Source organism: Mobula hypostoma, chromosome 23, assembly GCF_963921235.1.
Source record: "Mobula hypostoma chromosome 23, sMobHyp1.1, whole genome shotgun sequence".
Classification (NCBI taxonomy): domain Eukaryota; kingdom Metazoa; phylum Chordata; class Chondrichthyes; order Myliobatiformes; family Myliobatidae; genus Mobula; species Mobula hypostoma.
In genome coordinates this window covers 10,589,668-10,615,542 of record NC_086119.1, presented here as the reverse complement: position 1 = coordinate 10,615,542, position 25,875 = coordinate 10,589,668, and the positions used below count along the sequence as shown (strand labels likewise).

Genomic DNA, 25,875 nt, shown 5'->3' with positions numbered 1-25,875 from the left:
AATAGATTTTATTGAGAATCCCCCCCGCCCACATTCTTCTAAACTCCAGCAAGTACAGGCCCAGAGCTATCAAATTTCCTTATATATTAACCCTTTCATTCCCAGAATCGTTTTCATGAACCTCCTCTGGATCTTCTCCAATGCCAGCACATCTTTTCTGAGATGAGGGGCCCAAACCAGCTCACAATACTCCAAGTGCAATCTGTCCAATGCCTTATAAAGCCTCAGCATCACAGCCCTACTCATATGTTCTAATCCTCTCAAAATGAATGTTAACATTGCATTCATTTACTGCTGACTCAGCCTGCAAGTTAACCTTTAGGGAATCCTGCACCAGGTCTCCCAAGTCCCTTTGCAGCTCTGATTTCTGAATTTTGCCCATATTTAGAAAGTAGTCGATGCCTTTATTCCTTCTACCAAAGTGCATGACCATACACTTCCCGACACTGTATTCCATCTGCCATTTCTTTGCCCAGTCTCTCAATCTGACCAAGTCCTTCTGCAAACTCCGTGTGTCCTCAACATTAACTGCCCCTCCACCCATCTTTGTATTGTCTGCAAACTTGGCCACAAAGTAATCAATTCCATCATCCAAATCATTGACATATAGTGCGTAAAGAAGTGGTCACAACATCGACCCCTGTGGAACACCGAAAGCCAACCAGAATAGACCTAATTTATTTCCACTCTTTGCCTCCTGCCAGTCAGCCAATCTTCTATCCAGTTAGTATCTTTCCTGTAATACTATGGGCTCTTCTTATCTTGTTAAGCTGCACCACGTGCGGCATCTTGTCAAAGACCTTCTGAAAATCCAAGTAAACCACATCCCCTGACTCTCCTTTGTCTATCCTGCCTGTTATTTCCTCAAAGAATTCCAACAGATTTGTCAGGCAAGATTTCCCTTAAGGAAACCATGTTGTCTTTGGACTAATTTATCATGCACCTTCAAGTACCCCAAAACCTTATCCTAAATAATGGACTCCAATATCTTCCCAACCACTGAAGTCAGGCCAATTGGCTTATAATTTATTTTTTTCCTACCTCATCCCTTCTTAAAGAGTAGAGTGACATTTGCAATCTTCCAGTCCTCTGGAACCATTCCAGAATCTAGTGATTCTTGAAAGGCCATTACTAATGCCTCCATAATCTCTTCAGCTTCCTTTCAGAACCCCAGGGTGTAGCACATCTGGGCCAGGTGATTTATCTATCTTCAGGCCTTTCAGTTTCCCAAACACCTTCTCTTAGTAATAGCAATTACATTTACTTCTGCTGCCTGACCCTCTTGAATTTCTGGCATCCTGTTAGTGCCTTCCACAATGAAGACTGACACAAAATACTTTTACTTCTTTTCTTTATTAATCTTTTTTTGATTTAATAGGAGCATAAATACAATCAAGAGGAGAGTTATTTCAAATATATGCATCAGTAACAATATAAACTGAGATTAAGATAGACATTGTCAAAATCATAGATACTGTTAAACTAGTATAAAATATACTGTATAATGAAAAAAATGAAAATAGCAATTCTCCTCTTATCAGTTTATGAAGAGAAAAGAAAAAACATTCGGTTTTAAATGAAAAGAAAAAAAACCCCACTACACTATTAAAAAAAACCAAAAAACAAAATAAAGGGACTGGGCAGTCCATATTGAGGATATGACCAAACAAAAAAGACTTTCTGATCAAATCTAAAACTTCCGAAAAAAAAGATTGAAGGAGTAATAAATCAAATTAAATGTAAATATTGGTTAAAAGGTCGCCAGATTTGCTCAAATTTAAAGGATGTATCAAATGTCGGCCTTCTTATTTTCTCTAAACAGGACATAATGGAGGAGAGACAGTAAAAGACTGTAGGTGGATTAGAATCCTTCCACTTCAATACAATGGCTCCACTTCAAAATACTTAAGTTGATCCACCATTCCTTTGTCCCCAATTACTACGTCTCCAGCATCATTTTCCAGTGGCCCAATATTCACTTGTGTCTCTTTTTTACTCTTTATACCTGTATTTCTGAAAATAAACTTTTGATATCTCTTTTATATTATTGGTTAGCTTACCATAAGGCCATAAAGTATAAAAGCAGAAATAGGCCATTCTGGCCCATCAAATCTGCTCTTGTTTTCCATATAACCATATAACAATTACAGCATGGAAACAGGCCATCTCGGCCCTTCTAGTCCATGCCGAACTCTTATTCTCACCTAGTCCCACCGACCTGCACTCAGCCCATAACCCTCCATTCCTTTCCTGTCCATATAGCTGTCCAGTTTAACTTTAAATGACAACATCGAACCTGCCTCAACCACTTCTGCTGGAAGCTCGTTCCACACAGCTACCACTCTCTGAGTAAAGAAGTTCCCCCTCATGTTACACCTAAACTTTTGCCCTTTAACTCTCAACTCATGTCCTCTTGTTTGAATCTCCCCCACTCTCAATGGAAAAAGCCTATCCACGTCAACTCTATCTATCCCTCTCATAATTTTAAATACCTCTATCAAGTCCCCCCTCAACCTTCTACATTCCAAAGAATAAAGACCCAACTCGTTCAACCTTTCTCTGTAACTTAGGAGATGAAACCCAGGTATCATTCCAGTAAATCTCTGTACTCTCTATTTTGTTGACATCTTTTCTAGAGTTCGGTGACCAGAACTGTACACAATATTCCAAATTTGGCCTTACCAATGCCTTTTACAATTTTAACGTTACATCCCAACTCCTATACTCAATGCTCTGATAAAGGCCAGCATACCAAAAGCTTTCTTCACCACCCTATCTACATGAGATTCCACCTTCAGGGAACTATGCACCATTATTCCTAGATCCCTCTGTTCTCTGCATTCTTTAGTGCCCTACCATTTACCATGTATGTCCTATTTTGATTAGTCCTACCAAAATGTAGCACCTCACATTTATCAGCATTAAACTCCATCTGCCATCTTTCAGCCCACTCTTCTAACTGGCCTAAATCTCTCCACAAGCTTTGAAAACCTACTTTATTGTCCACAACGCCACCTATCTTAGTATCATTTGCATACTTACTAATCCAATTTACCACCCCATATTCCAGATCATTAATGTATATGACAAACAGCATTGGACCCAGTACAGATCCCTGAGGCACACCACTAGTCACCGGCCTCCAATCTGACAAACAGTTATCCACCACTACTCTCTGGTGTCTCCCATCCAGCCACTGCTGAATCCATTTTACTACTTCAATATTAATACCTAACGATTGAACCTTCCTAACTAACCTTCTGTGTGGAACCTTGTCAAAGGCCTTACTGAAGTCCATATAGACAACATCCACCGCTTTACCCTCATCAACATTCCTAGTAACCTCTTTAAAAAATTCAATAAGATTTGTCAAACATGACCTTCCACGCACAAATCCATGTTGACTGTTCCTAATCAGACCCTGTCTATCCAGAAAATTATATATACCATCTCTAAGAATACTTTCCATCAAATTACCCACCACTGACGTCAAACTCACAGGTCGATAATTGCTAGGTTTACTCTTAGAATCCTTTTTAAACAATGGAACAACATGAGCAAGACGCCAATCCTCCGGCACCATCCCTATTTCTAATGACATTTGAAATATTTCTGTCAGAGCCCCTGCTATTTCGACACTAACTTCCTTCAAGGTCCTAGGGAATATCCTGTCAGGACCCGGAGACTTATCCACTTTTATATTCCTTAAAAGTGCCAGTACTTGCTCTTCTTTAATCATCATAGTTTCCATAACCTCCCTACCTGTTTCCCTTACCTTACACAATTCAATATCCTTCTCCTTAGTGAATACCAAAGAAAAGAAATTGTTCAAAATCTCCCCCATCTCTTTTGGCTCCACACATAGCTGTCCACTCTGATTCTCTAAGGGACCAATTTTATCCCTCACTATTCTTTTGCTATTTATATAACTGTAGAAACCCTTTGGATTTATTTTCACCTCGCTTGCCAAAGCAACCTTGTATCTTCATTTAGCTTTTCTAATTTCTTTCTTAAGTTTCTTTTTACATTCTTTATATTCCTTGAGCACCTCATTTACTCCATGCTGCCTATATTTATTGTAGATATCTCTCTTTTTCTGAACCAAGTTTCCAATATCCCTTGAAAACCATGGCTCTCTCAAACTTTTAGCCTTTCCCTTCAACCTAACAGGAACATAAAGATTCTGTGCCCTCAAAATTTCACCTTTAAATGACCTCCATTTCTCTATTACACCCTTCCCATAAAACAAATTGTCCCAATCCACTCCTTCTAAATCCTTTCACATCTCCTCAAAGTTAGCCTTTCTCCAGTCAAAAATCTCAACCCTGGGTCCAGACCTATCCTTCTCCATAATTATATTGAAACTAATGGCATTGTGATCACTGGACCCGAAGTGCTCCCCAACACATACCTCCGTCACCTGCCCTATCTCATTCCCTAACAGGAGATCCAACACTGCCCCTTCTCTCGTTGGTACCTCTATGTATTGCTGCAAAAAACTATCTTGCACACATTTTACAAACTCCAAACCATCCATCCCTTTTACAGTATGGGCTTCCCAGTCTATGTGTGGAAAATTAAAATCTCCCACAATCACAACCCTGTGCCTACTACTAATATCTGCTATCTCCTTACAAATTTGCTCCTCCAATGCTCGATCCCCATTTGGTGGTCTATAATACACCCCCATAAGAGTTACTGCACCTTTCCCATTCCTCAATTCCACCCAAATAGCCTCCCTAGATGAGCCCTCTATATCTATCCTGCCAGAGCACTGCTGTAATATTTTCTCTGACAAGCAATGCAACCCCTCCCCCTCTTGTCCCTCCGATTCTATCACACCTGATGCATTGAAATCCAGAAATATTTAGTTGCCAATCACACCCCTCCTGTAACCATGTTTCACTAATAGCTACCACATCATACTTCCAGGTATCAATCCATGCTTTAAGCTTATTCACCTTTCTTACAATGTTCCTAGCATTTAAATAAATGCATTTAAGAAATTTTCTACCTCTTACTCTCTGTTTATCACTAACTGTGCAAACAATTTTACTATTTTCTTTTTCTTCCTTCTTCCCTGTATCTGTTCCTACACTCTGTTTCCCCTCCCCCCTTGTATCTAGTTTAAATCCACTGAAGCCTCTCTAGCAAACCTACCCACAAGAATATTTGTCCCCCTCCAGTTCAGATGTAAACCGTCCCGCTGGAACAGGTCCCACCTTCCCTGGAAAACTGCCCAATTATCTATAAATCTGAAGCCCTTCCTCCAGCACCATGTCTTCAGCCACGTGTTGATCTGCGCTATCTTACTATTTCTAAACCGGCCTGCACGTGGCACTGGTAGCAATCCTGAGATTGCTATCCCGGAGGTCCTGTCCTTTAATTTGGCTCCTAACTTCCTAAACTCTCTTTTCAAGACCTCCTCACTCTTCCTACCCACGTCGTTGGTCCCTACATGGACCACAACATCCGGCTGCTCACCCTCCCTCTTGAGAATACCGAGGATTCAATCTGAGATATCGCGGACCTTGGCACCAGGGAGGCAACAGACCATCCGGGATTCTCGATCTCTTCCACAGAACCTCTTATCTGTCCCCCTAACTATCGAATCCCCTATCACTACTGCTCTCCTCTTTTCCCTCCTTCCCTTCTGAGCTGAGGGTCCCATCTCGGTGCCGGAGACGCAACCACTGCAACTTGTCCCTGGTAGGTCGTCCCCATCAACAGTATCCAAAACGATGTACTTATTATTGGTGGGAACGGCCACAGGGGTGCTCTGCTCATTCTGTCTATTCCCCTTCCCTCTCCTGACAGTCACCCAGCTACCTGTCTCCTGACTCTTAGGGGTGACCATCTCCCTGTAACTCCTGTTTATTTCTGCCTCTGCCTCCCGAATGATCCGAAGTTCATCCATCTCCAGCTCCAGTTCCCTAACTCGGTTTGTCAGGAGCTGCAGCTGGATGCACCTTTTGCATGTGTAGTTATCAGGGACGATTGTGCTCACCCTGACTTCCCACATACTGCAAACGGAGCACTCAACTGCCCTAACTGCTGCCTCCATTACCTACTCTTAAGGTAATTAGATTTATTAAAGGAACTTACCTGGCCTTACCTCACTTGGAGTGAAGCTCTTCCTCAACCTCTGCTCGCCGAAGCCTGAGGGGCCAAAGCCTTCCTACTCTGTCTCCATCCACTCCGTCGCCCGCTCCGTTAATCTGCTCTCTTTTAAATATTCCCGCTGCCTCATGGTCCGACTTACATGCGCTTGCGCAGTCGTGCCCCATTCAACTGCTGAAGAAAATTACCAACTTCCACAAACTGCACTCTTTTAAATACTCCCGCTGCCTCATGGTCCAACTTACACACGCTTGCGCAGTCGTGCCCCATTCAACTGCCGAAGAAAATGACCGACTTCCACAAACTTCTCTCTTTTAAATACTCCCGCTGCCTTACGAGCCGACTTACACGTGCTTGCGCAGTCGTGCCCTGCTCAACTGCTGAAGAAAATGGTTTCATCATGGTTGATCCAATTTTCCTCAGCCCCAAACTCTTGCCTTCTCTCTGTATTCCTTCATGCCCTGACCAATCAAGAATCTATCAACTCCTGCCTTAAATATACATAAAGACTTGGCCTCCACAGCTGCCTGTATTACAAGGGGGCGCTGGGAGCAGACCCAAATGCAAGACAGAGACACTGCAGTTCTAGGAACAGGACTAGGTTTGGCAAGAAAGCAAGGGGAGTCAGGAAGAAACGACGCTGGACATTGACAGAGACCCTGGACGAGACTAGGATTCAGGGCCTGGGCTAGGACTTGGGCTGGAAGCACGGGACCCGGACGTGGAAGGAGGAACAAGGAGCCTGGAATAGGAACTCGGAACTCTGGAACCAGAGTCTGGACAAGGACGCGGAACCCGGGTCTTGGTTGAGACTCAGGACTAGGATGTGGCACAGGGACAGGACGTGGAACTCCTGCACAGGATGAGGCACACGGACAGGACGAGAACACAAAGCCTTGACTTGGATGTGGCTTGGACAGGGCGAGGGAACTCAGGCATCAGGCTGGGAGAGGAATCTCCAGAACTGGATGAGGACACGAAGCTCAGACTTGGACAGGGCTGGAACATGGCGCCTGGACTTGGTCTTAGAACACAGGAACACAGAGCCTTAGATTTGAACACAGGAACAGGGAACACAGAGTTAGAACCCCTCCTTGGGAAGCACAGGATGTAGGACCGGAACTCATACACAGAACACGGACACTAAACATGGGGATACAAAGAGAAAGTTCCAAACTCAACGATAGATAGTTCCTTCTCTTGGTGTGGCAAGGCTCGGGTCTCACTCCGGCGACTGAACTTGACGAGGTTGCAGGCGAAGGTTTCAGAAGGGAAGGGAAAGGAAAAGTCCAGCAAACAATCCCTGCTTTGCAGAGTCATTTTATGTGCCAGACTGAAATGAGAATCAGGTGCCTCAATTAAGGCACCCAACAGAACAAGGGAGAAAACAGGAAAACCCAGAACAAGGATCGATGGACTGGACCATGAACCGGAATGCGGACTTCACGGATCAGACCATGACAGCCTGTGGCAAAGAATTCCACAGATTCACTACTCTCTGGTTAAAGAAATTCCTCCTCATCTCTGTTCTAAAAGGACGCCCCTCTATTCTGAGGACACTCCCACCATGGGAAACATCCTCTCCACATCCACTCTATCAAAGCCTTTCACCATTCAATAGGTTTCAATGAGGTCATCCCTCGTTTTTCTGAATTCTAGTGAATACAGGCCCAGAGCCATCAAACGCTCTTCATATGCCAAGCCATTCAATCCTGGGAACATTTTGGTGAACCTCCTTTGAACCTGCTCTAGTTTCAGCACATCCTTTCTTACACAGGGGACCCAAGCCTGCTCATAATACTCCAAGTGAGGCCTCACCAGTGCTTTATAAATTCTCAACATTACATCCTTGCTTTTATATTCTAGTCCTCTTGAAATGAACGCCAACATTGAATTTGCCTTCCTCACCACAGACACAACCTGCAAACTAACCTTTAGGGAATCCTGCACAAAGAATCCCAAGTCCCTTTGCGTCTTAGTTTTTTTGTATTTTCTCTCCATTTAGAAAATAGTCAACCCTTTCATTTCTTCTACCAAAGCATGACCATACACTTCCCAACACTGTATTCCATCTGCCTTTTCTTTGCCATTCTCTTAATCTGTTTGTCCTTCTATAGTCTATTTCCTCAAAACTACCTGCTCCTCCACCTATCTTCATATCATTTGCAAAACTTGCAAGAAAAACATCAAGTCCATCGTCCAAATCATTGACATATAATGTAAAAAGAATCGGTCCCAACACAAACCCCTGTGGAACGCCAATATTCTCTGGCAGCCAAGCAGAAAAGGCTCACTTTATTCCCACTCTTTGTCTCCTGCCAATCAACCATGCTAGAATCTCTCCTGTAATACCATGGGCTCATAGCTTGTTAAGCAGCCTCATGTGTGGGACCTGTCAAAGACCTTCAGAAAATCCAAGCCTACAACATCAACTGATTCCCCTTTGTATATCCTGCTTGACATTTCTTCAAATAATTCCAAAAGATTTGTCAGGCAAGATTTTCCCTAAAGGAAACCATGCTGACTATGGCCTATTTGATAATGGGTCTCTAAGTACCCTGAGACCTCATCCTTAATAATTGACTACAACATCTTCCCAACTACTGAGGTCAGACTATCTGGCCTATAGTTTCCTTTCTTCTGTCCCTCTCCCTTCTTGTAGAGTGGAGTGACATTTACAATTTTCCAGTCTTCTGGAACTATTCCAGAACCCTTTGATTCTTGAAAGATAATTTCTACTGCCTCCATGATCTCTACTTTCTCTCTACTTATGGTAACTTCACACACTTCATGACCCCTGACATCTGGAACTTCCACCATACTGCTATTGTCTTCCACAGTGAAGACTGATGCAAAATACTTATTCAGTTATTCAGTTCATCTGCCATTTCACTGTCCCCCATTACTACTTCTCCAGCATTGTTTTCCAGCGGTCCGATATCCACTCTCACTGCTCTTTTACACTTCGTGAATCTGAAGAAAATTTTGGTATCCTCTTTAATATTTTTGGCTAGCTTTCTTTTGTATTCCATCTTTCCCTTCTAAATGACTTTTTTAGTTGTTTTCTGTTGGATTTTAAAAGCTTCCCAATCCTCTAACTTCCCACTAATTTTTGCTCTATTATATGCCTTCTCTTTGGCTTTTATGTGTTGGCTTTGACTTCTCCTGTTAGTCACGGTTGTGTCATCTTTCCTTTAGAATACTTCCTCTTTGGGACGTAAATACCCTGTGCCTTCTGAATTGCTTCCGGAAATTCCAGACATTGCTGCTCTGCCGTCATCCCTGCCAGTGTTCCTTTCCAGTAAATTCTGGCCAAGTCCTCTTTCATGCCTCTGTAATTCCCTTTATTCCACTGTAATACTGATACATCTGACTTTAGCTATTTGATTTCAGGGTGAATTCGATCATATTATGATCACTTTCCTCTAAGGGTTCTTTTACCTTAAGCTTTCTAACCAATTCTGGTTCATTGCACAACACCCAATCCAGATTAGCTGATCCCCTAGTGGACTCAACCACGAGCTGCTCTACAAAGCCATCTCATAGGCACTCTAGAAACTCTCCCTCCTGGAATCCAGCACCAACCTGATTTTCCCAATCTACCTGTGTATTCAAATTCCTCCATGATCTTTCTAACATTGCCCTTTTGGCATGCATTTTCTAATCTCCCATTGTAATTTGTAGGGCACATTCTTACTACTGGGTCGAGGTCTGTATACAATGCTGATCAGGGTCTTTGTATCCTTTCAAGTCCTTAGCTCTGTCCACAATGGTTCAACACCTTCCAATCCTATGATTTCATTTTTTACCAACAACGCAACATTGCCCCTTCTTCCTTCCTGCCTGTCCATTTGATACAATATATATCATTGGACCTTAAGCTCCCAGCTATAGTCTTCCTTCAGCCATGAGTCAGTGATGTCTACAACATCATACTTGCCAATCTGCAACTGTGCTGCAAGTTCATCTACCTCATTCCTACCTTCCTACCATCTTAACTTCATATTTAATCTTTTCTCCCCTTATGGTTTTTTACAGTTGCATTCTGTTGGTTTTTAAAACCTTCCCAGTTCTCTAACTTCCCGCTAATTTTTGCGATATTATATACCCTCTCTTTTGCTTCTATGCTGTCTTTGACTTCACTTGTCAGCCATGTTTGCCTCATCCTTCCTTTAGAATACCTCTTCATTTTTGGGATATATCCATCCTGTGCCTTTAGAATTGCACTCAAAAACTCCAGCCACTGCTGCTCTGCCATCATCCCTGCTAGTGTCCCCTTCCAGTCAACTTTGGCCATTTCCTTTCTCATGCCTCTGAAATTTCCTTTACTCCACTGTAATGCTGATACTGATGTCTTTATCTTCTCCCTGTCAAACTGCAGAATGAATCTTATAATATTATCATCACCACCTCCTAATGGTTCCTTTACCTAAAGCTCCTTGAGCAAATCTGATTCATTACATCCAATCCAGAATTGCCTTTTCCCTACTGGGCTGAACCACAAGCTGCTCCAAATAGCCATCTTGTAGGCATTCTACAAATCCCCTCTCTTGGGATCCAGCCGTAACCTGATTTTCCCTAATCTACTTGCATAGTGAAATCCCCCATCACTATTGTAACGTTCCCATTAATATATGCCTTTTCTATCTCCCATTGTAATTTATATCCCAAATCTTGTCTACTGTTTAGAGGCCTGTATAAAACTCCCATCAGGGTCTTTTTACTCTTGTAGTTTCTTAACTCTATCAACACGGATTCAACATCTTCCAATTCTATGTCACCTCTTTCTAAGGATCTGATTTCAATTTTTAACTGAAGAGTCACCCTATCCTCTCTGCCTACCTCCCTTCCCTTTTGATACAATGTGTATCCTTGGGTGATAAGCTCCCATCTATGATCTTCTTTCAGTCACGACTCAGTGCTGACTCCAACGTCATACCTGCCAATCTCTAACTGTGCCACAAGATCACCTACCTTATTCCATATACTGTGTGCATTTACATATAACACCTACCGTACTGTATTAACTTTGCAATCCATTGCCTGTATTTTACAAGCACTATATTAACTATAAACTAAATCTGACACCACTTTTCTTTCTTTTCAAATCTTTTTATTGTTATATTATACAGGAAAGATAACATGAGTACATTGAAGTAACAACACTTAACCATGTCTCAAAAAAGACATCATCTTAAAGATTGAAAAAAAATGTTGTGATAACAAAAAAAACCTACTGAGCAGAAAAGTGAGAAAAAAAGAGAACCCATTAGGTGTACAACCCCGGAGCCATGCGTCATACAAAAAGCTTCTAAAAGTAAACATCAAACCGCCAGCAAGAAAAGAAAATATACTAAAAAATTTACAATTAGATCATGGAAAAATTGTATCAATTAACTCAAATGATAATAACGAGCAAATGAGCCCCATCTTTTCTCAAAATCAAATAAAGGTTCAAAGGTTCGACTTCTAATTTTCTCCAAACTAAGACATAGCATCACTTGAGAGAACCATTGTGACAAAGTGGGAGCTGATGTATCCTTCCACTTCAACAAAATGGCCCTCCTAGCTATCAATGTAACAAATGCAATAACATGTTGGTCAGACACAGAAATACCATGAATATTTTGAGGAATTATTCCAAAAACCACAGTTAATTTATTAGGTTGTAAATTAATTTTAAGTGCTTTAGAAATTGTTGAAAAAACCGACTTCCAGAACTGTTCCAATATAGAACAAGACCAAAACATATGTGTCAGTGTAGCTATCTCAGTTTTACATCTATCACAATGACTATCAACACTACTTTTGATGAACTCACCGATGCAGCAAGTGAAACAGCATCCAATTCGATTTTCCCCAAGTGTCCACAGAATATAGTGCTGACAATGTTGATGCAGAACACCATCAATTGTGTCAAGAACTGTCAACAAAGGAAAAGCACAATTCAGTCAATTCACTCAGAAAACGGGGTGCTTTTCTGCAAAGGAGGAAAGACACAACTTGGTGAAATGGAGTCATTTTTAGAGATCTTTCAGGATATTCCACAGTGCAGAACTGCCGTCACTTTCGTGATATTGGCAATGTGCCATCAAATCCTTGAGCAGCAAGCTCTTACAAATAGCAATGCACTCTCGTTAGTGTTGCTGACTGAAGGGTAAATATGAGCCTGCAGTTAAAAACCTCACTCCTGTGCCATTTGACCATAAGACAAAGCAGAATTACAGTCATAGTCATAGTCATATATGGTCATACTTTATTGATCTCGGGGGAAATTGGTTTTTGTTACAGTTGCACCATAAATAATAAATAGTAATAAAACCATAAATAATTAAATAGTAATATGTAAGTTATGCCAGATGGAAATAAGTCCAGGACCAGCCTATTGGCTCAGGGTGTCTGACCTTCCAAGGGGGGAGTTGTAAAGTTTGATGGCCACAGGCAGGAATGACTTCCTATGACGCTCTGTGTTGCATCTCGGAGGAATGAGTCTCTGGCTGAACGTACTCCTGTGCCCAACCAGTACATTATGTAGTGGATGGGAGACATTGTCCAAGATGGCATGCAACTTGGACAGCATCCTCTTTTCAGACACCACCGTCAGAGAGTCCAGTTCCATCCCCACAACATCACTGGCCTTACGAATGAGTTTGTTGATTCTGTTGGTGTCTGCTACCCTCAGCCTGCTGCCCCAGCACACAATAGCAAACATGATCGCACTGGCCACCACAGACTCGTAGAACATCCTCAGTATCGTCCGGCAGATGTTAAAGGACCTCAGTCTCCTCAGGAAATAGAGATGGCTCTGACCCTTCTTGTAGACAGCCTCAGTGTTCTTTGACCAGTCCAGTTTATTGTCAATTCGTATCCCCAGGTATTTGTAATCCTCCATCATGTCCACACTGACCCCCTGGATGGATACAGGGGTCACTGGTACCTTAGCTCTCCTCAGGTCTACCACCAGCTCCTTAGTCTTTTTCACATTAAGCTGCAGATAATTCTGCTCACACCATGTGACAAAGTTTCCTACCGTAGCCCTGTACTCAGCCTCATCTCCCTTGCTGATGCATCCAACTATGGCAGAGTCATCTGAAAACTTCTGAAGATGACAAGACTCTGTGCAGTAGTTGAAGTCCAGAATTAGGCCAATCTTCCCATCAAGTCTGCTCTGACATTTGAAGACCTTAAAACATTGGAGCATAATTACGCCGTTTGGCCCATCGATTCTGTTCCATCAGATTTATGGTCGATTTATTATCCCTCTCTACCCCATTCTCCTGCCTTCTCCCTATAACCTTTGCAGCCTTTACAAATTAAGAACCTATCAACCTCTGAAGTAAAGTGTTATGCAAACCACTGCGCTGCTGTAGAGGTATTTAGGCACACCTGTGAATAGACAGTGAATGGAGGGATATGGACCATGTGCAGACATATGTTTGTTTGTTACGTGCTGTGTAGTATGACGTGGGCAATCATCGTCTTTCCATGACTATGACTGTTCTTGGCAAATTCTTCTACCAAAGTGGTTTGCTATTGCCTTCTTCGGGGCAGTGTCTTTACAAAACGGGTGACTCCAGCCACTATCGACACTCTTCAGAGCTTGTCTGCCTGGCGTCAGTGTTTGCATCACCAGGACTTGTGATATGCACCAGCTGCACATACGACCATCCACCACCTGCTCCCGTGGCCTCACGTGACCCTGATCCGGTGGCGGGGGGCCTAAGCAGGTGCTACACCTTGCCCAAGGGTGACCTATAAGCTAGCAGAGGGAAGGAGCGCCTTATACCTCCTTCGGTAGAGACGGATCTCCACCCCGCCACCCAAGCAGATGAGATTAGTTAAATTGGCTTCATGGTCAGCACAGACATGATGGGCCATTGCTGCTCCTATTTTCCGGGGAATTTTAGAAAATTAAGCAGTCATTATCTCAGTATCCACTCCTTTTAAGACCCTGGACTGAAGTCTATCAGGATATCATGACTTGTCAGCCCACAGTTCCAACAACTTGCTCAGTATCGTTGCCTTGCTGATAATAGATTGCCCTGAATCCATCTCTCTTTTCCAATCCCCCATTTATATTCCTATGTTATTTGCATCACCTGGAACAAAAACTGATGCAAACTACCCGTTCAATTCCTCTGACGTCCCATCTGCTTCCGCCATGAGATCAGAGGAACCAACATGTCTGACTATCAGCTCTATTGCTAGGCTTGCCTTCACACTGTTGGTTCATTTACTTCTACTGTGAAAACATTTACTACTGTTTCTTTATCTCATGCTCTAACTTCTCCTACTTCTTTGACAAGGATCTTTGTGTCTCCTCTGTGTGGGCATGTGGCCAAGTGGTTAAGGCACTGAACTAGTGACCTGAAGGTCGTGAGTTCGAGCCCCAGCCGAGGGAACGTGTTGTGTCCTTGAGCAAAGCACTTAACCACACATTACTCTACGACGACACTGGTGCCAAGCTGTATGGGTCCTAATGCCCTTCCCTTGGACAACATCGGTGTCATGGAGAGGGGAGACTTGCAGCATGGGTAACTGCTGGTCTTCCATACAACCTTGCCCAGGCCTGTACCCTGGAGAGTGAAGACTTTCCAGGCGCAGATCCATGGTCTCGCAAGACTAACGGATGCCTTTGTTGTTGTGTCTCCTCTAGCCACAAACAACGGAGGACTGGAGGATGGCAACTGTTGTTCAAGGAAGTTAATACTTTATTCATTTATTGAGATACAGTGAGGAACAGTCTCTTCCAGCCTTTCAAGCCGTGGCTCCCAGCAACCCCTTATTTAACCCGAGCTAATCACGGGAGGTTCTTAGAGACAAGATCTATGCAACACACACAAAATGCTGGAGGAACTCAGCAGGGCAGGCAGCAGCTATGAAAAAGTGTAAACAGTTGATGTTTTGGTCCTGCTGAAGGAACCTGGCCCAAAATGTCGACTGTACTCTTTTTCCATAGATGCTGCCTGGCCTGCTGAATTCCTCCAGAATTTTGTGTGTGTTGCTTGGATTTCCAGCATCTGCAGATTTCCTCTTGTTTGAGACAAAATCTATGAACATTTGAGAAACATAGCCTCATTAGGGATAATCAGCATGTATTTGTGAGGAACAGGTCATGCCTCACAAACCTGATTGTGTTTCTTGAGGAGGAGACAAAACAAATGGATGAAGGTAGAGTGGTGGATGTGGTGTGTCTAGATTTGAGTAAAGCATTTTTTAAGGTTCTCCATGATAGGCTCATTCAGAAAGTCAGGTGGCATGGGATCCAGGGAAAATTGGCTGTCTGGATCTTGAATTGTCTTACTACAGAAGGCAAAGGGTAGTGGTGACGAGAGGGCATACAGGAGTGAGATATGCCAACTGGGTGGAGTGGTGCCGCAGTAACAACCTGGCACTCAATGTCAGTAAGACGAAGGAGCTGATTGTGGACTTCAGGAAGGGTAAGACGAAGGAGCACATACCAATCCTCATAGAGGGATCAGAAGTGGAGGGAGTGAGCAGCTTCAACTTCCTGGGTGTCAAGATCTCTGAGGATCTAACCTGGTCACAACATATCAATGTAGTCATAAAGAAGGCAAGACAGCAGCTATACTTTTTTAGGAGTTTGAAGAGATTTGGCATGTCAACAAATACACTCAAAAACGTCTATAGTTGTACCATGGAGAGCATTCTGACAGGCTGCATCACTGTCTGATATGGGGGGGGGGGGGCGCATGGGTTACTGCACGGGACTGAAAGAAGCTGCAGAAGGTTGTAAATCTAGTGAGTTCTATCTTGGGCACTAGCTTACAAAGTACCCAGGACATCTTCAGGGAACAGTGTCTCAGAAAGGCAGTGTCCATTATTAAGGACCTCAGCACCCAGGGCATGCCCTTTTCTCACTGTTACCATCAGGTAGGAGGTACAGAAGTCTGGAGGCTCACACTCAGCGATTCAGGAACAGCTTCTTCCCCTCTGTCATCCGATTCCTCAATGGACATTGAAGCTTTGCACTTTACCTCACTTTTTTTAATATACAGTACATCTGTTTTTGCACATTTTAAAAATCTATTCAATATATGTAATTGATGTACTTGTTTATTTATTATTATGTTTTATTTTATTTATTATTTTTTTTTCTCTCTGCTAGATTATGTATTGCATTGAACTGCTGCTGCTAAGTTCACAAATTTCACATCACATACCGGTGATAATAAACCTGATCCTGATTCTGATTCTGATTCTTGGAGCATATTCTATCTGGAGGTCAGTGATTAGTGATGTTCCATAGGGATCTGTTCTGGGACCCCAGCTTTTCGTGATTGTTATAAATGATTGTAAGGAAAGAGTTAAATGTGATTCCTGCTTGGTATATGTTAAAATGAAATGGAAGTCTGTAAGACAAAACAGTGCTAACTTGGAGTGGGATTGTTTTGAAAAGGTACACAGGAAGCAGTCTACAGCAATGTTTTGAGAAAGTCAAGGAAGTACAAGTCTGCAGCCATAATTGTGCTAGGTGGTGAAAACATGTTTGTCTGGGCTGAAGATTGTAAAAGATAAAGGGGGGATTTAGCTGGCACCACCAAGGGATGGGAAAGTGCCAGAGTAAGAGGCTTCGAAGGGTATAAAACAGGGAACTTTCTGTGCGCAAGTGGGACAGTTTTGTCTTAGGCAAGGTCCCGGCTGATGCTAGTGCTAAGGAGATAGCGACAAGAATGTCGGGAGAGTCGGAGTATGTCGAGTCCGAGCTAGAGTGAGAGAGGGGAAAAACAGGCTGTGTGTGAGATTGTCGGATCTGTGGCTCCTCTCCCACATGCAGAGATCAGCCTGCTTACTGGATGCGACGTATTATTTTGACTTACTACTGTAGACATTTGTTTTTCTTTCTGTATTGTATTCATGCCAGTTCTAATAAAGTGCTTTCTTGTGGCCTTGACACATGAGCAGTGTCTCCTTTGTCTGGAGACGCTGATGCGAATACCCTGAGCTGAACAAGAAAAGAACAAATTTTAAAATAATTTTCATTAGAATGTGACTTAGATGAGGAAGTGGAAGGGTTGAGTTGGTAAGTTTGCAGAAGGCACTAAGGTTGGTGGTGTTGTGGACAGGGCAGGGCAGGGGTTCCCAAGCTTTTTCACGCCACAGACCAATACCATTAAGCAAGGGGTCCGTAGAACGTTGTTGTGGATTCCAGCAGGACATTGACAGGATGCCGAGCTGCCCTGAGAAGTGACATATGGAGCACAATTTGTAAAAGTGTGAAGTGACTCACTTTGAAAGGTCAAACGTGAAGGCGGAGTACAAGGTCAGTGGCAGGATTCGTAGCAGTATGGAGGAGCAGAGGAACCTTGGGATACAAGTCCATAGATCCCTCAAAGTTGCCATGCAAGCTGACAGGGTACTAAAGAAGGCATATGGTGTGTTGGCCTTCTGTATTCAAGACCCATAAGGTAATGTTGCATCTCTATAAAACTCTAGTTAGACCACACTTGGAGTAGTGTGTTCAGTTCTGGCTAGCTCATTAGAGAAAGAATATGGAAGCGTTAGAGAGGGTGCCGAGGAAACTTACCTGGATGCTGCTTGGGTTAGAGACCATGTCCAGTGAGGATAGGCTAAGTGAGATGGGGTTTTCCTCTTTGGGACAAAGGACGATGAGAGGTGACTTGATCAAGGTGTACAAGATGATAAGAGGCATAGATAGAGTGGACAGCCAGAGACTTTTTCCCAGGGCGGAAATGGCTAATACAAGGGAGCATAATTTTATCAACACACATAAAAGTTGCTGGTGAACGCAGCAGGCCAGGCAGCATCTCTAGGAAGAGGTGCAGTCAATCCCTTATTCACTCTTCCTTCAGTTAGTCCTGACGAAGGGTCTCGGCCTGAAACGTCGACTGCACCTCTTCCTAGAGATGCTGCCTGGCCTGCTGCGTTCACCAGCAACTTTTATGTGTGTTGCATAATTTTATGATGATTGGAGGAAAGTATGGGGGAATGTTAAGAGGTATGATCTTCGCACAGAGAGTGGTGGGTGTGTAGAAAGCTCTGCTAGGAGCAGTAGAGGCAGGTACATTAGCGACATTTAGGAGACGCTTAGGTATGCATGTGGTTGAAAGAAAAATGGAGGGCTATGTAGGAGGAATTGACCTTAGAGAAGGTTAAATAGCTGGCACGACATTGTGGATCGAAGGGCCTGTCCTTTCTATGTTCACTTGTTTTATATTTAGATTTCATTTGTAAATACCTTAACAGGATCTTTATATTTTATACTTTATTGTCGCCAAACAATTGGTACTAGAATGTACAATCATCACAGCGATATTTGATTCTGCGCTTCACACTCCCTGGATTACAAATATTAAATACTAAAAATATTTAAAATAGTTATAATTAGTAAATATTAAAAATTTAAATTATAAATCATAAATAGAAAATAGAAAAATAGAAAGTAAGGTAGTGCAAAAACCTGAGAGGCAGGTCCGGATATTTGGAGGGTACGGTCCAGATCCGGGTCAGGATCCGTTCAGTAGTCTTATCACAGTTAGAAAGAAGCTGTTCCCAAATCTGGCCGTATGAGTCTTCAACCTCCTGAACCTTCTCCCAGAGGGTAGAGGGACGAAAAGTGTGTTGGCTGGGTGGTTCGTGTCATTGATTATCCTGGCAGCACTGCTCTGACAGTGTGCGGTGTAAAGAGAGTCCACGGACGGAAGATTGGTCTGTGTGATGTGCTGCACCGTGTTCATGATCTTCTGCAGCTTCTTCCGGTCTTGGACAGGACAACTTCCATACCAGGTTGTGATGCACCCTAGAAGAATGCTTTCTACGGTGCATCTATAAAAATTAGTGAGGGTCTTAGGGGACAGGCCAAATTTCTTTAGTTTTCTCAGGAAGTAAAGGCGCTGGTGGGCCTTCTTGGCAGTGAACTCTGCTTGGTTGGACCAATTCAGGTCATTTGTGATATTGACCCCGAGGAACTTAAAGCTTTTGACCTGTTCCACTTGCGCACCACCAATGTAAATGGGGCTGTGTGGTCCACTACTCCTTCTGAAGTCAACAACCAATTCCTTCGTCTTGCTGACGTTGAGGGATAGGTTATTGTCTTTGCACCATGCCACCAGGTTCTTAATTTCCTCTCTGTACTCAAACTCATCATTACCTGAGATATGTGCTACAATTGTTGTGTCATCAGCAAAATTATATATTGAGTTTGATGGAAACTTGGCTACACAATCATGAGTGCACAATGAGTACAGCAGGGGGCTGAGTACATGGCCTTGTGGGGCACTGGTGCTCAGAGTGATTGTAGAGGAGAGCTTGTCCCCTATTTTTACAGCCTGGGTCCTGTCTGTGAGAAAGTTGAAGATCCAGCTGCAGATCTGAGTGCTGAGGCCCAGGTTCCGGAGCTTAGGAATCAGTTTATTTGGAGTGATGGTATTAAAACTTTTAAAAAATTATTTTGAGGTAATTATAGAGTCATAGAGCACCACAGCACAGAAGCAGGTCTTTCAGCCCATCTAGTCCATGCTTTACCATTTATTCAGCCTCATCTAATTGACATGCATCGGGATCATAGCCCTGCATACCCCTCCCGTCCATGTACATACCAGACCGCTCATAAATGTTGAAATCAAACCCTCACCCACCACTCCACAGGTAGCTAGTTCCACACTCTCACCACCCTCTGAGTGAAGACATGCCCTGTCACGTTCCCCTTAAACATTTCACCTTTCACCCTAAATCTATGACCTCTAGTTCTGGTCTCACCCAACTTCAGCAGAAAAGGTTTGCTTGCATTTATCCTGTCTACCACTGATAATTTTATATACCCCTACCAAACCTGCTCTCATACTCCTATGCTCCAGGGAATAAAGTTGTACTCTAACTTTCCCTATAACTCAGGTCCTCATGTCCCAGCAATGTCCTCGTATGTTTTTCTCTACTCCTTTCAGTCTCACTGATAGCTTCCTTGCAAGAAGGTGACGAGAACTACACACAGTACTCCAAATTAGATCTCACCAACGTCTTATAGATCTATCTCAATCTTTTTCAACATCTCTCGCTCTCAGCAACATTCCAACACTGCCTAACCGCCAACATCTCACACTCCTAGGTGGACCTGCACGCAGAGCTTCCTCTCGCTCTGAGGGAAAAGGACGCAGCACAACCAGTCGCATATCTCCCGTGGAAGCCCGAAGGCAGGGAATGCAGGTGGTAGATCTGGATAGTGCCTGATGGACCCCGAGCCATCCAGCCCCATGTAATTCTTTAATCCAGTCCTTTTAATTCAAGCAATCCAAAAACTATACGATTATATTCCGCAAACACGAGGAATTCTGCAGATGCTGGAAATTCAAGCAACACACATCAAAGTTGCTGGTGAACGCAGCAGGCCAGGCAGCATCTCTAGGAAGAGGTACAGTCGACGTTTCGGGCCGAGACCCTTCGTCAGGACTAACTGAAAGAAGAGCTAGTAAGAGATTTGAAAGTGGGAGGGGGAGGGGGAGATCCAAAATGATAGGAGAAGACAGGAGGAGGAGGAATGGAGCCAAGAGCTGGACAGTTGATTGGCAAAAGGGATATGAGACTATATTCCGTATGGGTAGCCCCTTAACCTGATGGCATGAACATCGTCTTCTCAAACTTCTGGGAATTTTCTCCCCCCCCCTCCCCCTTCACCATTCCCTATTCCTGTTTCTCTCTCACCCCTTCCCTTCTTACTTCCCTCTGGGGTTCCTCCCCTTCCCTTTTTCCCCAAGGTCTCCTGTCCTCTCCTATCAGATTTGCCCTTCGCTAGCCCTTTATTTCTCTCACCGATCAACTTCCCAGCTCTTTACTCCAGCCCCTCGTCCCTCTTCCGGTTTCACCTATCACCTACCACCTTGTGCTTCTTTCTCTTCTCCCCCTCCTTCTTACCCTGACTTCTCCCCTTCCTCTCCAGTCCTGACGAATCGTGTCAGCCCAAAACATTGACTGTTTATTTATTTTCATAGACGCTGCCTGACCTGCTGAGTTCCTCCAGCATTTTCTGGAACGGTACGCCATGTGTCCGTTGGAGAGATATCATCATTACATACTGCCTCACACATACCATGATATATTTAGTTTTTATTTAGAGATGCAGCATAGTAACAGGACCTTCCAGCCTAATGAACAGGTGCCGCCCATTCACACACGTGACCTATCAATGTATGACCTCATCACTGTACTGTCACAGTCACCCCAGCACAATACTCTGAGTGCAGTTTAACCTGTCTTTTACAAAGTTGTAAAATAATCAAAGATTCAAAGTACGTTTCATATCAAAGTATGTATGCAGTATATTAACCAGAGATTCATCTTCCCCCAGGCAGCTATGAAATAAAGAAACACCATAGAACCTGTTGAAATAAAACATCAAACACCCAATGCACAAAAAAAAAGAACAAACTGTGTAAATGGCAAAAAATGAGTAACACACAGAATATCAAACATCAAACCATAAAGTCCTTGAAGCGGTCTAGGAAAGTTCAGTTTAGTGTCGTGTCATCTGTTGACTGCAGGCCACAAAGCCAGTTTGCGTTGAAGTGCCCGGTCAAAATTGCGCAAAGTAGCAAACAATTAAAAGGTGTAACCAGAAGCAGATAACATGACCTGCAGAGACTTTTAATCCACGAACCACGCCAGTCAAACCGTGCGCCGTCCTGTGGCGGCAGCGAGCAAGAGGGAAAGGGAGACCAGTCAAACGCAGGCAGATAGCACTGAACGCTCACTTGCCTTCCACTCTTGTCCTCGCCGATTTTAATCACATTAACAAAATGTAAATTACAGGCTCCGATCACACACAGGTTCGTAGTAGAAGTCTACCTTTTAAAAGAGATACTTTTGTGAATGGTCTGCAGGAGGTTGCCATTAGTCACGTTGGTCACTCGCTCCATCTTGCACTGAATCACAATCAGATTTACTATCATACCGCATATGACATGAAATCTGCTGTTTTGTGGCAGCAGTACATTGAAATACATAAAATATAGCATAAATTACAATAAGAGATTTTCAGTATAAATAAATAAACAAGCAGAACAAAAAGAAATCAAAAACAATGAGGTGGTGTCATGGGTTGATTGCCCATTCAGAAATCTGATGGTGGAGGGGCAGAAGCTGTTCCTACAACATTGCCTGTATGTTTTCAGACTCCTGTAACTCCTCCTTGATGGTAGTAATGAGAAGAGGGCGTACTCTGAGTGATGGGGGATCCTTAATGACAGAAGTCACCTTTTTGAGGCATCATCCTTTGAAGACATCATCGATGGCGGGGAGGCTAGTGCCCATGATGGAGCTGACTGAGCATACAATCCCCTGCGGTTTTTCCCCGTACTGTGCAGGGGCCCCTCCATACCAGACAGTGATGCCACCAATTAGAATGGTCTCACAGTACATCTGTAGAAATCTGACAGAGTATTTGGTGTCATCCCATTTCTTATATTCCATGTCCCCTCCTATTTTACCTTCACATTTGGCTGTATCGCCATTTTCAGGGTACAATGAAGTTGAGGTCCCTCTGTCTATCAATGTTCCCTGGCGGTCCACCATTTCCTCTATACATGTTAACCCTATTTCACTTCCTAAAATGCATTGCCTCATATTTGTCAGGATTAAATTCCATTTGCCAGTGCTCTGTCCAGCTTTGTACCTAACCTATAACAAGCTTTAGTCGTAGACATCCTTCCTCTCTATCTATAGCGTCACCAATTTTCATGATTTCTGCAAACTCCTACCTCCGACCTTCAAGGCAGAGCAAAATTCTGAATTGGCTTTCAGATGTACCAAACTAACTGAGCTACTGCTGACATTATATCAGGTCTAAGATGGTACGGTGCTTGTATAAGCACCAGCAAACAGGATATTCATAGGATTAGCCCACAAAACCAGAAGAGCTAGGACCAGAATTTGGCCACTTAGCCCATCTAGTCTACTCCAACATCATGGCTGATTTATTATTCCTCTCAGCCCCATTCTCCTGCCTTCTCCCAATATCCGTTGAAGCCCTTGATAATTAAGAACCTATCAGCCTCCACTTTAAATATACCCAATGACTTGGCCTCTACAGCCGTCACTGACAACGAATTCCACAGATTCTCCACCTTCGGGCTGAAGAAATTCCTCCTCATCTCTGTTCTGAAAGGACATCCTTCTATTCTGAGATTGTGCCCTCTGGTCGTAGACTTCACCACTGGAGAAAACATCCTCTCCATATTCTACCTACCCTCTTAATATTATATTATATTATATTATATTAATAATATTAATATTATATACAATAGGTTTCAATGAGATCCATACTCCTTCTTCTAAACTTCAGTGAGTATAAGCCAAGAACCATCAAAGTCTCCTAATATATTAACCTTTCATTCCTGGTATCATTGTTGTAGACCTTCTCTAGACTCTTGCCAGCATATTCTTTCTTAGATAAGCGTCCAAGATGTTCACAATATTCCAAGGGCAATATGACCAATGCCTTATAAAGCCTCAGCATTACATCCTTGCTCTTATATTCTAGTTCTCTTGAAATGAATGCTAACATTGCTTTTAGGGAATCACGACCCAACTCCCTCGTGATTAGTAATAAGTACTGCTTTGTCAGCATTGCCTACAAGCTGTGAAACTGCGAGGTTAAACTTTACATTATTGCAGCAAACTTCACTAGATTTTTACAGTTATTTTGCAATCACATGAAGAAAATCAGATGTTTACTTTAAACTTTCTGAACATTTGAGTGACCAGCCAGGAGAGCAAAGTCTTTAAATGTTTCCATTGCAATGCTTCAGCAGTTTAAACTTGCAAACTCGGTTTTTTGCTCTAAATATTTAGAGGGTGTGGACATCACTGGGGACTGGAGGCTGGAGTTTTGTCATGGAGTTGGAGGACTGTCCATGTGTGTGGGAGGGAGGAATGGGGTTTGATTTGCTTTTGTTGTTTTGTTGCTTGCTATGTTCTGGGTTGTTCTAAATTCTCTCCATTGCCATGGTGGGATTTCAACTCACATCACCATATCAATAATTCAAAGATTAAAAATTAGCCCTATTTGTTTTTAATTTTATTTATTTCCAGATGCAGCACAGAACAGGCCCTTCTGGCTGAATAAGGCTGTGACACTAGCCTTATCACAGGCCAATTTACAAAGACCAATTACTAACTTGTATGTCTTTGGACTCCAGGAGGAAACTCAAGCAGCCTAAGGGAACCTACACATTCATGGAGAGGATGTACAAACTCCTTACAGACAGTGACAGATGTGAACTCCAAACTCCGTTGCTCCGAGCCGTAACAGAGCGATGCCACCGTGGCACCCCATTATTCGTCACAGGTACGTCAAGCCATTAGCACCTGCAGTGAAATGCACCAGTGTGCGTCAAATCAAATCAGCGAAGGTTATAAATGTCACCACACTTCTGGCGCTGATGTAGCATACCCCTCAACTTACTAAGCCTAAACCATTGGAGGGAACTGAAACACCAGTTTTCCCTTTCTCCCTGTGTACGTTCATGGGGAGAATGTTCAACCCCTTTACAGACAGTGGCAGGAATTGAACCCCGATTGCTGATCGCTGGCACTGAAAACCAACGTGCCACCCCCCCATGCTAACATGCCTTCGAATATTAGTCTGGTGGGTTAACCAGCACTGACTTATATTACGCCACATCACAGTGATGGAAAACACAGAGTCAACAGAGTCCACACTGCGTAGGCCTGAGCAACTGAGGCAATAATCAAAGGATTCTAAAGATTCAACGTGCATTTATTTACAAAGTATGTTTGCATAGCCTACAACCCTGAGGTTCGTCTCTCCAAAGACAGCCTCAGAACAAAAAAAGCAATGGAACCGGTTCGAAGACAAACATTAACCACCACCACCCTGTCACGAGCCCTGCGGCTCGCCGTAGAGCGTTGATTTTCCAGGTGTTTTTGAGCACCTGCGTTTGCTAATCAGCGTCTTAACTAGAGTTGATAAGCCCTTGTGTTTTCAGTTTAATCTTGTCAAGTTAATTGTGGCTGGCACTTGATTCCCACATTCTAAGATTATTTAAAGAAGTCTCCCATTCAGTGCCTTAGTGACACACACAAAAAATGCTGGTGAACGTATATGGAGGCTCCAATCAGACTTCAACTCACGAACTTATGGTTTACAAGACTAGTGTTCTAACTCTTAAGCTACAGAGCCTTTGTGTATGTTGCTTGAATTTCCAGCATCTGCAGATTTCCTCGTGGTTTCAGTGCCTTAGTGGTGCTCATTGTGCCGGAGATGCATTTGTGGTGTCGCTCCTCCAAGGTTCTGATTCCAACATGTAACCTCTTGTTTCCGTCTCTTCCCGGGGACCCTGCTGTTCCTCCGCACCTGGGTCCAGCTTTTCGTGAGCACACCACGACAACCTCCCCAAGGGTAAAAAGAAACTAATTGCGCAAATGGCAACAAAAAAATGAGCAAAAACACAAAATCGAAAGAGTCCATATTCAGTTCTGCTCAGTGCTCGTTATCTGCAGGCCACCCAGAATCAAAGCCTTGAAAAACACATCATAATGTGAACTACAGTCAAATCCACAAAGTGCCTCGATTAAACCTGGCTCCAGCGCCATCCTCCGACAGCATCGAGGGAGCTCCATGGCGCTCTTTATTGTTATCCCCCTTACCCGAACTACCGCCGTAAGAACACAGCATCAGTGCTCCAGTAGCAAAACTCCACCATGAACAGTCCCAGGCCTGGCTGTGAGAGAAGGGTTTGGCATTGGGCTAGCAACCCCATC

General features: G+C 43.3%; 1 protein-coding gene across 6 annotated transcripts in view; it reads right to left on the bottom strand.

Annotated features, from left to right (window-relative positions):
* LOC134336841 (multidrug and toxin extrusion protein 1-like) overlaps positions 1-25,875 on the bottom strand; it is an 81,061-nt gene that overhangs the window by 40,936 nt on the left and 14,250 nt on the right. For all 6 annotated transcript variants that reach the window (XM_063031401.1, XM_063031403.1, XM_063031402.1 and 3 more), the window contains one exon: positions 11,942-12,043. In XM_063031401.1, the coding sequence (XP_062887471.1) occupies positions 11,942-12,043 (102 nt within the window). The remainder of the gene's footprint in view (positions 1-11,941; positions 12,044-25,875) is intronic.